At 40.4% G+C, this 14,451-nt stretch overlaps 1 protein-coding gene across 4 annotated transcripts in view; it reads right to left on the bottom strand.

The window, feature by feature from the left end:
• The window catches only part of LOC126334932 (uncharacterized), a 170,704-nt gene that overhangs the window by 104,219 nt on the left and 52,034 nt on the right, over nucleotides 1-14,451 (bottom strand). For 3 of the 4 annotated variants that reach the window (XM_049997671.1, XM_049997673.1, XM_049997674.1), the window contains one exon: nucleotides 8,768-9,076. In XM_049997671.1, the coding sequence (XP_049853628.1) occupies nucleotides 8,768-9,076 (309 nt within the window). The remainder of the gene's footprint in view (nucleotides 1-8,767; nucleotides 9,077-14,451) is intronic. The other variant, XM_049997672.1, reaches the window with a different exon arrangement.

The following is a 14,451-nucleotide window of genomic DNA, read 5'->3' as shown; positions in this document are numbered from 1 at the left end:
CTTATGGCTTCTTCGAGCATCTCAGCTTTTTGCTCGCTGTGCAATCCAAGTGCCTTCTGAACTTCCTCTCTCACTATCTGATGAAGAACACTTGTGAAATCAGTTTCTTCCTCCACCACAGTTATTGACACGACGTTTGGCAGCCATTCAAACTTCTTGCGTGTAATTCTTTTTTAAAGCATTGTCTCGATATACTGGCATCATTTTATGAATTTGTCTGCTGGCGAAACCTCCTTCAGAAGTAGGACTTGATACATGTCCTCAGCAACACGCTTCATGAGATGTGCAACCTTATCTTCCTCCTTCATTCTAGGATCCACTATTTTACACAGCTCCAAGACAACCTGAATGTAGAATGCTGTAGTTTCTCCTAGACACTGTGCCCTGCACTTTAATTTATCTTCAGCCTTGCACTTCTGTCGTCGTGTGTCACTGAAATACTTGAGCAGTTCCGCCTGGAATACTTCCCAGCTTGTGAACTTCTCCTTGTTTTTCTCATACCATTGCTTGGCAGCCAAACACACGGTGGCATCCCACTTGTTAAATTTGGCTATATGCTTAAACCACTTGTTTTGACTTTGGCCATTATCATTTGAGAACCCGGAAGGATGTCTCATGTTGCGGCACACAGTTGCTGTCATCGTAACATCCTCTTCTTCTTCTGTCTCCGATAGATTGCGATCTATTGAATATGGGTCAAACTTGGGTTTCTCGCCATGTAAACGGCGGCTCTGTCACAATCCGATGGGAGTCACTGTGTCGTCGATGATTTGCGCTATCACAAGTTCCAATACCCGGCACCTCCACTAGAATGATGTCACGTAGAAGACGGTGTAATTAGATGAATGACGAACATTAGCTTCACTTAAAGAAGGTTTATTCAGCACTTGCACATACAAGAGTACAGAGCAACCTACCTCCAGCCAGAACACATACTGTATATATACAGTTACAGAACCTGCCAGTACAATGATTCTTGATATATGTGGATATTTCTAGAATGTCCTCAAACCGAATATAGAAATTAAAATTCTACACTTCAGGTGAGTTTTGAACTCGTGACCCTCCATCCAACAGTTTAGTGTCATAACCACTACACCACGGTGCTACTCACCTTCTTCTGCAACAATATTTTGGGTCCCACAGATCTGATATTAACTTTCTTCAGCAGTGGCAGACCAGTACTTCTCTTTAAATTTCTTTTGTAAGTCTTCACAAGAGGAAAACTTCTCAGTATTTAATGTTCCACATTCTGAGGCTTTCCCTAGAAGGTGCCCCCACAGCAAATTCGATCTGGTTGGAATCTTCCCAATTTTTTGGCAAAGCTTGCTTAAATCTTTTTAAGAAATGAGTCAGATGTACATCTCCGTCTGGCTTAAATTTAGGGAACTGTCTAGATAACCCTGAATTAGCTCCCCACTGAAAATCGGTCACCTCTTCACTAGTTAACACAACCTTAAGTGAATTTACCCTTTTTTCTACTTTGTCTTGGATAAGCTTAATTTCTCTTTACAGGTTATCCATACCCTTCCTGGTATCATTAAGTTTGGAAGAAGGAATAGGCAATACATTCCCACATGTTATTCTCTCGGTAACACCTCCTTTCCTTCAGAGACTCCCATCCAAGTTCCTGAAGCATTTCCGTAACCCTCAGGTGATGATCAGACCTACCAGTAACAAATCTAGCAGCCCGCCTCTGAATTGCTTCTATGTCCTCCCTCAATCCGACCTGATACGGATCCCAAATGCTCGAGCAGTACTCAAGAATAGGTCGTATTAGTGTTTTATAAGCAGTCTCCTTTACAGATGAACCACATCATCCCAATATTCTACTGAACTGAAGACAACTATCTGCCTTCCCCACAACTGCCATTACATGCTTGTCCCACTTCATATCGCTCTACAATGTTACGCCCAAATATTTAATTGACGTGACTGTGTCAAGTGCTGCACTACTAATGGGGTATTCAAACATTACGGGATTCTTTTTCCTATTCATCCGCATTAATTTACATTTATCTATATTTAGAGTTAGCTGCCATTCTTTACACCAAGCACAAATCCTGTCCAAGTCATCTTGTATCCTCCTACACTCACTCAACAATGACACCTTCCTGTACACCACAGCATTGTCGGCAAACAGCTGCACATTGCTATCCACCCTATCCAAAAGATCATTTTATGTAGACAGAAAACAACAGCGCACCTACCACACTTCCCTGGGGCGCTCCAGATGATATCCTCACCTCCGATGAACATTCACCATCGAGGACAACGTACTGGGTTCTATTACTTAAGAAGTCTTCGAGCCACTCACACACTTGGGAACCAATCCCATACGCTCGTACCTTAGTTAGGAGTCTGCAGTGGGGCACCGAGTCAAACGCTTTCCGGAAGTCAAGGAATATGGCATCTGTCTGATACCCTTCGTCCATGGTTTGCAAGATATCATGTGAAAAAAGGGCGAGTTGCGTTTCGCAGGAGTGATGCTTTCTAAAGCCGTGCTGATGCATGGACAGCAACTTCTCTGTCTCAAGGAAATTCATTATATTCGAACTGAGAATATGTTCGAGAATCCTGTAACAAACCAATGCTAAGGATATTGCTCTGTAATTTTGAGGATCCATCCTTCTACCCTTCTTATATACAGGTGTCACATGCGCTTTTTTCCAGCCGCTCGGGCTTTACGTTGGGGCAAGAGATTAGCGATAAATGCAAGCTAAGTAAGGAGCCAATGTAGTAGAGTACTCTCTGTAAACCGAACTGGAATCCCATCAGGACCTGGCGATTTATTTATTTTTAACCCATTCAGCTGCTTCACAACCCCAGGAGGACATAGTTTGAGAATCCTGCAACAAACCAATGTTAAGGATATTGGTCTGTAAATTTGAGGATCCATCCTTCTACCATTCTTATATAAAAGGTGTCACCTGCGCTTTTTTCTAGTCGCTCGGGCTTTACGTTGGGCAAGAGATTCCTCCATACTGGAATCTGTACGAGACTCAAACGGCGGTATGTTTGTACGATCCTCCTGCATGAAAGATTTCTCAAATGCTAAATTTAAAATTTCAGCTTTCGTTTTGCTGTCTGCCGTTGCCTGGCCAGACTGATCAGTGAGTGACTGGATGGGAGCCTTCAACCCGCTTACATATTTTGCGTAAGACCAGAATTTCCTTTGGTTTTCAGCAAGATCTTTTGCTAAGGTATGACGGTGGTAGTGGTTGTATGCTTCACACATCGCTCTTTTTACAGCAGCACGAATCTCTACTAACTTTCGCCTGTCATCATTTTTCTAATCTTTCTTGTACCATGAGTGCAGTTGTCTTTGCTTCTTGAGCTTTCTCAGAATTGCACTGTTAAACCACGGTGGGTCTTTTCCGTCCCCACTTTTTAGGCACATACTTCTCCAATGCATGGTTTACAATGTGTTTAAAATTTGCCCATAATTCTTCAACGTCCATCATACCGGAAGTAAATGAAGTCGATAGCCGATTCATTTACTAAGTGGGATGCTAACAACTGCTTATCTGCTGTTTCTAGTAAGAATACTGTCCTAGCCTTCTTGACCGACTATTTAACTTTCGTAACCATAGTCGTAATGACAACATCATGATCGCTAACCCCTGTCTCAACACTGACACTGTCGATGAGGTCTGGTCTGTTCATGGCTACCAGATCTAAAACATTTCAATTACGCGTTGGCTGTCGATTTAGCTGGTCGACAGTTTTCAGATAATGTGTTCAAAAGTAATTCACATGACGGCTTGTCTGTACCATCTGTAATGAATCCATAGACATCCCAATCTATACTAGGTAGGTTGAAGTTGCCTCCGACTAATATAGCATGTTCCAGGTACTTCTGCGATACAGAGTGTAGACTCCCTTTGAATGATTCTAGAACTGTCATGGTGGAACCTGGTGGCCGGTAATAACACCCAACAATTAACTTTATTTCTCCTAGCCCTGTTAATCATGTCCAGATAACTTCACAATCACACTCTACTTCGACCTCAGTAGACACAATATTTTTGTCAACTGCAATGAAGACACCACCTCCTACAGTGTCTAATCTGTCTTTCTGATACACATTCCAACCCTTACTAAATATTTCAGAACTTCCTATCTCAGGGTTCAGCGAGGTCTCAGTCCCGAGAATAATTTGCGCGCCACACACTTCCTGGAGGGCAGTAAATTCAGGAACTTTATTCCGAACACTCTGAAAATTTACTGCTAATATCTTGATATCCGAAGTGTGTTTACACTGAGCGCATCCTGATTTCCCTGCCTGCACGTCGACTGGTGAGTGTTCATCAGGACACCTCGCACTACCGACTAGCCTAAAAAAAAAAAAAACCATGTGCACGCCACAAGTACTCTGCTATCTGAGTAGCCACTTCCTTTGTGTAGTGCACCCCTGACCTATCTAGGGGCATCCTAAAATTCCCCGCCCAATAGTGCAAGTCTAGGAATCTGCAGCTAAGACCATCACAGAGTCGACGAAGCCTCTGGTTGAGACCCTCCACTCGGCTCCAAAGCAAAGGATCCCGATCCACTCTGGAAACGATGTTGGCAATAGAGAGCTCTTGCTTGCACCCCACGTGCGAGGCCAGCAGTCTTCACCAAATTCACCAGCCACCTGTACGAACTGAGGATCGCCTCAAAACCCAAGCGACAGCCATCATTGGTGCCAACGTGAGCAACTACTTGTGGACGACTGCACCCCGTATGCTTGATAGCCGCAGGCAAGGCCACCTCGACATTTTGGATGAGGCCCCCCGGCAGCCAAACCGAGTGCACGTTGGAATTCTTTCCAGCCCTGTATGCTATTTCCCTAAGGGGCTCCATCACCCGCCTAATGTTGGAGCTCCCAATAACCAGCAAGCGTTTGCCCCTGTGTACCAGCTCGGGCCCTGCTGAAGGAGCGGCCACCTGCCCACTGACAGGATGAACGGACGAGGCCAGCCGCCAGCTTCCACATTGACCCTTCGCCTTGAGCAACAGGAACGCGTTGCAGTCCACCACTCACCCTGAGGTAAGGGTGGCCCCAATGTGCTGGGTACACTAGAAGGTGCCTCGGCAGCTGAGTCAGTGGACGCAGCAAGTGACACCTGGGGTGTCTCAAGCAACGCGCCAGACCCTCCGCCGTCGCTGCACCTCGAGGCAGCGGCCTGAAGGTGGCTGACCGTGGCCAACAGCACGCTCAGCGGCTCGCAAACCGCGTCCAGTTCCTCCTGCGCCCGCACACAGCACGCACACACCCTATCCATCCTACTGCTAATATCTGGACGTATAGAGTTGCGACAAATAAAACAGCAATATGCGACAGCACAGTTGCATCACCAGCGCCAGATTGAGCTGCGATATTACTTACAAACTAAGTAATCAGATGACCATGACTACGCCACTATACAGACATCACAATGCGATCCTACCGCTGTCTTAGTACAAATGACAACCACCTACGCGATGTTACACTCTACCGTTATTAAAATATGATACTACGCCTTTCTAATTCAAAAATATGCAAAGATCCAAAAAATTGCACCACACAAGCACACAAACCCACAAAGTAATTTGAATTAAACCTGCGGAAATAATACGAAAAACTGAATATACGACTAGTTTCTGCTACTGCTGCTTGTACATGTCACTCTGCAAGCACAGATGAATCTGCACTGGCCTCTGTCTGCTGCTGACTGACTCTGCGAAATAAACAGAAAGCACTGACGATCCAAAACAAACAACTCACTAACGACTCCGCGAACTTTTACTTTACAGCTACCAATAAGTAATATAACTTATCTCAAATATGAGAATAAGCAAGGATTTTATGTAATTAAATATGCAAGTGCACAAACACTTGGAAAGAAATTAAGAATCAAACTACAAAACAAATATGAAAGCTAAATACGCGACTCCCTACTGCACTGCTGCTGCTGCACTACTGCTGCACTTTTACACATATGATTTAAATTCTTTACTTTATTACTTATGGCATCGAATTCAATCTTCAAAGCACCCATGCCTTCGCTTAGATTACTACATTCCTTGCTTTGAGAGTCGACTTTGGCATTTAACAAACCTAAATTTGTCATTTGAGTACTTAATTGAGAATTTACTAAGTCTAGTTCTTTACTTAGAGTCACACTCTGAGCATTTAATTGAGGATTTAATGAGTTTAACTTAAGACTCTGGGCTTTCATTAAATTTATCAACTCAGCCCAGTCAGGCACTTCTTTGCAAATCTTCATGGCCATAGCTGGGTCTGGAGTTTCCCCAACCTGTTGTATATTTTCCATACTTTCATATGCCTTAGCTGTTGTAAGCATCTAAAACTAACTTTAAATATGATAATTACACAATAACAGTTCACTAACAGTATCTTGTACCACTTCATACTAAAGTAATCAAGTTTTGTTTTACGCTGACCCAGGGTAGAATTCTCGTTGTGTGGTTGAGCGGATTTGGAAGCAGGTCGGCACTGGTGAACAGCAGCTGGTGCTGGTGGCAGCAGATGTATGTTGGTTTCCGCGTCTGCATCCCTGCGATGTGTTTGAGAGCTGTATATTCCCCGCAATGTATCTTCTTAGCTGAAGCATTCTATGCATACTACTTCTTAGACAAATACATCGAAATCTTCTTTACTATATTTATCATTGTGAATTTTTCACTTCTTCAATGTTTTTCCTTTAAATTTTGCTCCACTGGATACTTGAACATATTCCAATGTCTCGGAGTAATTCCCTTGTATTATTATGTTTGGTTATTATGGCAACTCATAACAGCTTCTCTCAGTTTTGACTTAATGTTTCCTTGGTCCTTTCACATAGGTCTCCACATTTTAATGTTCTGACGAATTAAAGTGTGAGTGTGGTTCTGGGTTATACTGGCTTATTCCCCCAAAACATCTTCCACTTCTTTATGAGGTGACTTACTTGCAATTTGCACCCACTCTTCTTTACTGAATAGCCAGCTGCTGGAAACCCTCTTCACTTCTTCTCTGTGTCAAATTACACTATGTAGAGGAATTTTTAGACTCTTTCTACTTATGAAATAAGCAGACATACAAACTTTACTTTTCGTCAACTAATGAATTATTTGACCTCCATACACAATAAAAATTTCACTTCCCAATGAATATGTAACTTCCTGCAAGTCTCTCATACACTCAGACATTAGAAACAAATTGAGTTACAGTTAAAAGAAAGTTGGCTTGGATACCATGACCTTTCTTAACATGAATCATAAAATGAATCTTGCCTCTAACAAAGTTGCGTCAAGAGTCTACAAGAGTACTTTTTGCAACTGCTCTTGTTTTAATAACAATAGTCAATGACAACATAAGCACAGAGCTGCAAATAAACTCCCTGGTTCTTCCTTACACACTCACTAAAACATCTATGGATTGCTCAAAGGGTACTTGTCGGTGCCGTCCGACAGCTGTGTCTACTTTCTTCACGTGACAGGATTTAAACCTGTACACACAAACATGTGACATGCAGTAAGTAGGATTCTACCATCCTACACTCGTATCCAGAATATCGTGTGTTTGAGATGGTAGAAGGCTGAGTGGTTCTAGAATTTACACAGAAATTCTCGAATCACTACAATACACCCTGTAAAAGCCTACTACAGCATAGTCTACTGCATCACATGATCATGAGCTAAGGTGTGGGTTTTCATGTGAAGACTATTTTCTGACGCCTCAATGGTTGGTCACAGTGTGGCCTTCTTAGACAGCATTCCCTTTCCTAGCCCCTAACTGGCCACAACTAAGAGACAGAGACTCCACTGCAGCTTTACAACAGTTCTGTCACGTCAGTCACCGCTAACAGTCTTTAGTGATGAGTCACTGGGGGGAGTCACTGCGTGGAAGTTTGTGGTATGAACAGATGTGTGTTCACTGCTAATATTTAGTTTTACTACAGTATTATTAAGCTTTAATTACAATTCAGTGAGTTCGTAGCTTGTATTCAGATGATAAGGTAGAACACATATATGTGAATATAACATAATGCAATAGTGCATATAACATAATGCAAGAGTTCACTGTCATTAATTTGGAAGTACATAGTAAGGTGTATTGTGATTGTATCAGGCATCATGTTACATGTGCATCAAACATCTCAACACTAAATTCCTGATTACCATTAAAAATTACACACTCATTATTGCAAAACAGACCTGCACATTCCTATAACAGATTCACAGACCCGAATAATAAACAGAACCATGACTGTGCAAGATCTTCTGTGAGAGGGGACACCCTTAGATGACACCAGGTGATCAAACAGAGCTCTGCCGACATGTGCCTGATGTATATGTATCCATGAGAAAACCCCATGCACACTGTTTGGTTGTTATAACCGACATCCTCATGTTCTTGAGATTTGCATGGTGCCCAGTTGAAATATAATGGACTTTAAGTTATGATGACTGACAGTAATTTGGAAACTTCTTTGAACATTACATCAGAACTAGATTGCTTGTAAAAACATTCAATGATTAATGTGAGTTCACCTAAGCCAGCTGCTCAGTTCCAGATAACTTTACAATAAGACTTAATTTTAACCATGATATGCATAATGTTCTTGTCAATTTCATTGAACACTTCTCCCCCCCCCCCCCCCCCCCTCTTCCCCCATGACATTCTATGTCTAACTTGCCATTTCCAGGAACATTCCATGACTTGAGTGTGGCAGCATTAGCACTGCAAGGAGATGAGAAAATTTTTAGAACAAAGATGCACAGAATTATAAGTTCTTACCTATTTTGACAGTTGCTGTGCTAGGATCGTCACAATCTTGCAGTGGTGCACACTCCTTCGTAACTTCAAAAATATAATAACCTGGGAAGTGCATTGTATCATACTTCATTTCCATTCCCAAGTCAGCAATATTGCTGCCATTGTCAGAGAAAAACTTTTCGTTCTGTTTTATTTTACCATCTCTCCTCACAACCACTTCATATTTTGCAGGCTCTTCACTAAAGGGATGATGCCAATGTGCTATCAGCAATGGCAGCTGCCATTCAATGTACACAAATTTATTTTTCCACTTTGGTGTAAAGCGCACTGCTGAAATAAGAATATTAAATCAATTCGTACTCTACTCCTGCACACAGAGGTAAGGTGTTAGCAACGGACATACAATTGTACAATTATTCTTGCAATGGCAAAAATTCCCTTATGTTTTACTTGTGACAAAGTTAATGTTACAGTCATACACTTTAAAACAAGTAATGACAAATGAATACAAACATATCATCAGGAAAATTATCTTTTAAGTACAGTGGACTCAAAAAATGAAATTATAAAGCTACTTCAAAGTGATACTGAAACACTAAAAACAGAATTATTCACTATAAAGAAAAAAATGATAGATTAATATGTGAAAAGCAGTCCTGAAATACAACAAATGTAAAAGCAAGACGGCAAAAACACATGTGGCCCTACGACAGCTAAAAACAACACATACAGCATTTCCGATGTCATGATAAACTTAGCAAGCCAAAAATCTGTAGATAAATACAAATGGAAGACAGAGACATACTATAAAAGTAAAGAAAACACCACAGTTGTGCAAAGAGATGACAATGAGTTTCTAATAATTGGCAACTCACTGCTGAAAAATATTGCTGTCCCCAACTGCAAATTAGAATGCAAAAAATCAAATATTTAAAAAAAAAAATGGTAAATTCAAAGCAAACAAATACAAAACCAGATTCTGGAACCAAGATTAATTACAGTTGTATCTTTATATATGGAACAAATTCATTAAGAAGGAGAAGTGATGAAGGAATTATTAACGAAACAAAAAATGTGATTTATTCGGCAAGACGTATCTATGCGGGATTCTGGCTGATACTTAGCAGAATCATAAAAAGGTCAACGAGTGACAAATATATCTCCAAAACAAATTATGCTGCCAAAGTACAGTGTGATCGTCTTGGTGCCGTTTTCATAGATCCAAACAAATTTCTGAGTGAAAACTGCCTCAGAAAGCACAGCATGCATTTAAACAGTTAAGGGTCTGTAACACTCAACAGAATGTTTACAGATGTCTGCAAAATGAGCAGAAGAAAGGAAAACTAATATGGCCTGATGGGGGTGAAAACCCAATTGCTAAAACTGAAAAAGCAAAATATAAGCACCACACGAAAAAGGAGGAACTACAGAATATGCTCTCAGAATGCATCCCACAACATGTAAGTCAACAAAAGAAAAATTACATAAATGTACTACATCAGAATATTCAATACGACGGTAACAAGAAACTAGAAGCAGAAGTAGTTCTAAGTGAAATACAACCAGACATACTATCAGACATGTATCAGTGAACATGCTCTAACTGAAACTCAGATACTTAACTTGACAATAAAGGACTGTATCCTATCTAGTTATTCTGTAGAACTGAACATAAGGGTGGTGGAGCTTCCATATATACTGAAACAGGAAAACTCCTAAAGACAGCAAACAGCAAAGGTGTGAGATGACCTACAGAGAAAAAAACATTGAAATTACTGGTGTAGTGACTGATGACTTTAGATTGTTTTGTGTGAACAGATCACCAAGCGGCAAGATTAGCATCTTTCTGAAAAAAAAAAAAAAAAAAAAGGGCCAACTTACTAAGAAGGAATATGAAGAATAACATTCTTATATGTGGAGACTTCAATACTGACATGGGAAAAGAATCAGAACCAAGATAATATTTTGAAGAATTGTTAATACAACACAATATGGAGGCAACAATATATGCACCAACAAGAGTGACTTCTCAAAGCCAGACAGTTATTGACAACATCATTACTAATGTTAATAGGTCTAACTATGAGTCACATGCAGTCCAAACAAAAATATCTTATCATCATAGACAGCTGATCTGCTTCTGCATAAGTAAGGACATAATATCTGACTCAAAACAAACAACCAAAGCAGTTAGGAACATCAGTAACAAAATATTAACACATTTAGAACAATATGAAGCAGGAACAACTGGAATGAAGCCCTACCGATGCAGAATGTAAATGAAAAATATGATTAATTTATTACAAAAATTAAACACCATTTTAATGTAGAATTCCACAAAACAAAGACATAAAAAAAGATGCAGGATCAGACAAAGTGGATTACTATTAAGGTAACAGAACTGCGAAGGAAGCTGCAGGATCTGAGATGGAGGAGTGAAGATGAAAATTACAAAATGCTGCAAAGGAAGTATAGAAAAATGATGTTGTTGTTGTTGTTGTTGTTGTTGTTGTTGTTGTCTTCAGTCCTGAGACTGATTTGATGCAGCTCTCCATGCTACTCTATCCTGTGCAAGCTTCTTCATCTCCCAGTACCTCCTGCAACCTACATCCTTCTGAATCTGCTTAGTGTATTCATCTCTTGGTCTCCCTCTACGATTTTTACCTTCCACGCTGCCCTCCAATGCTAAATTTGTGATCCCTTGATGCCTCAAAACATGTCCTACCAACCGATCTCTTCTTCTAGTCAAGTTGTGCCACAAACTTCTCTTCTCCCCAATCCTATTCAATACCTCCTCATTAGTTACGTGATCTATCCACCTTATCTTCAGTATTCTTCTGTAGCACCACATTTCGAAAGCTTCTATTCTCTTCTTGTCCAAACTAGTTATCGTCCATGTTTCACTTCCATACATGGCTACACTCCAAACAAATACTTTCAGAAACGACTTCCTGATACATAAATCTATATTCGATGTTAACAAATTTCTCTTCTTCAGAAACGCTTTCCTTGCCATTGCCAGTTTACATTTTATATCCTCTCTACTTTGACCATCATCAGTTATTTTACTTCCTAAATAGCAAAACTCCTTTACTACTTTAAGTGTCTCATTTCCTAATTCGAATACATTCCATTATCCTCATTTTGCTTTTGTTGATGTTCATCTTATATCTAACTTTCAAGACGCTGTCCATTCCATTCAACTGCTCTTCCAGGTCCTTTGCTGTGTCTGACAGAATTACAATGTCATCGGCGAACCTCAAAGTTTTTATTTCTTCTCCATGAATCTTAATACCTACTCCAAATTTTTCTTTTGTTTCCTTTACTGCTTGTGCAATATACAGATTGAATAACATCGGGGAGAGGCTACAACCCTGTCTCACTCCTTTCCCAACCACTGCTTCCCTTCCATGCCCCTCGACTCTTATGACTGCCATCTGGTTTCTGTACAAATTGTAAATAGCCTTTCGCTCCCTGTATTTTACCCCTGCCACCTTTAGAATTCAAAAAAGAGTATTCCAGTCAACATTGTCAAAAGCTTTCTCTAAGTCTACAAATGCTAGAAACGTAGGTTTGCCTTTTCTTAATCTTTCTTCTAAGATAAGTTGTAAGGTCAGTATTGCCTCACGTGTTCCAACATTTCTACGGAATCTAAACTGATCCTCCCCGAGGTCCGCATCTATCAGTTTTTCCATTCGTCTGTAAAGAATTCGCGTTAGTATTTTGCAGCTGTGACTTATTAAACTGATAGTTCGGTAATTTTCACATCTGTCAGCACCTGCTTTCTTTGGGATTGGAATTATTATATTCTTCTTGAAGTCTGAGGGTATTTCGCCTGTCTCATACATCTTGCTCACCAGCTGGTAGAGTTTTGTCATGACTGGCTCTCCCAAGGTCGTCAAAAATTCTAATGGAATGGTGTCTACTCCGGGGGCCTTTTTTCGACTCAGGTCTTTCAGTGCTCTGTCAAACTCTTCACGCAGTATCGTATCTCCCATTTCGTCATCATCTACATCCTCTTCCATTTCCATAATATTGTCCTCAAGTACATCGCCCTTGTATAAACCTTCTATATACTCCTTCCACCTTTCTGCCTTCCCTTCTTTGCTTAGAACTGGGTTGCCATCTCAGCTCTTGATATTCATACACGTGGTTCTCTTCTCTCCAAAGGTCTCTCTAATTTTCCTGTAGGCAGTATCTATCTTACCCCTAGTGAAATAAGCTTCTACATCCATGCATTTGTCCTCTAGCCATCCTTGCTTAGCCATTTTGCACTTCCTGTCGATCTCATTTTTGAGACATCTGTATTCCTTTTTGCCTGCTTCATTTACTGCATTTTTATATTTCCTCCTTTCATCAATTAAATTCAATATTTCTTCTGTTACCCAAGGATTTCTACTAGCCCTTTTCTTTGTACCTACTTGATCCTCTGCTGCTTTCACTACTTCATCCGTCAGAGCTACCCATTCTTCTTCTACTGTATTTCTTTCTCCTATTCCTGTCAATTGTTCCCTTATGCTCTCCCTGAAACTCTGTACAACCTCTGGTTCTTTCAGTCTATCCAGGTCCCATCTCCTTAAATTCCCACCTTTTTGCAGCTTCTTCAGTTTTAATCTACAGGTCATAACCAATAGATTGTGGTCAGAGTCCACATCTGCCCCTGGAAATGTCTTACAATTTAAAACCTGGTTCCTAAATCTCTGTCTTGTCATTATATAATCTATCTGATACCTGTCAGTATTTCCAGGCTTCTTCCATGTATACAGTCTTCTTTTATGATTCTTGAACCAAGTGTTAGCTGTGATTAAGTTATGCACTGTGCAAAATTCTACTAGACGGCTTCCTCTTTCATTTCTTAGCCCCAATCCATATTCACCTACTATGTTTCCTTCTCTCCCTTTTCCTACACTCGAATTCCAGTCACCCATGACTATTAAATTTTCGTCTCCCTTCACTATCAGAGGCAAAATCAAGAGCAACATATGCTACCTTACTAAACTCAAGAAACAAGACAAAGGCAGCCTGGAATGCAATTAATGGTGAAAGACAGGAACAACCTGGACCAAACAAAGAGAAAGATACCAGGTCAATGAAAATAAACAACACAGTGATTACAGATGGTAGATAAATAGCTAACATAATCAGTGATAACTATATACATGTAGTAGAGAACTTAAAATTGGAAAGAAATATTCCACAATAATGCAAGTAAATGAGCAAATAATATCAGCTCTCTCAGAGAGGGAATTTTTCCAGTAAAACTGAAGATAAGCCGGGTGGTACCACTGTACAAGAAAGGTGATAAGGACAACCCCAACAACTACATGCCAGTTTCACTGATATCAGGTTTCACAAAAATCCTAGAAATGCTTGTGTATGATAGATTACTTGATTGTCTGGACAAATAAAACATTCTCATACCATCACAGCACGGTTTTAGAAAGAGTAGATATATGGAATCAGCAATTGCCAGTCTGACAGAATACATTATACAGTCCTTAGATGAAAGGCACGTTGTATCTGCAATGTTTCTGGATCTCTCCAAAGCATTCAACACTACTGACCATGAAATACTGACAAGAAGATTGGAAAACTATGGTACCCGAGGGCAAGCAGCTCCGTCATATTTATAATGAGGCAGCTACCACAGTAAGCAGACAAACTGCTTCTTTGCATGCAGACAAACTGCTTCTGTGCACAATATA

The sequence above is a fragment of the Schistocerca gregaria genome, chromosome 2, assembly GCF_023897955.1.
Source record: "Schistocerca gregaria isolate iqSchGreg1 chromosome 2, iqSchGreg1.2, whole genome shotgun sequence".
Lineage (NCBI taxonomy): Eukaryota > Metazoa > Arthropoda > Insecta > Orthoptera > Acrididae > Schistocerca > Schistocerca gregaria.
This window is presented reverse-complemented; position numbering and strand designations above follow the sequence as displayed.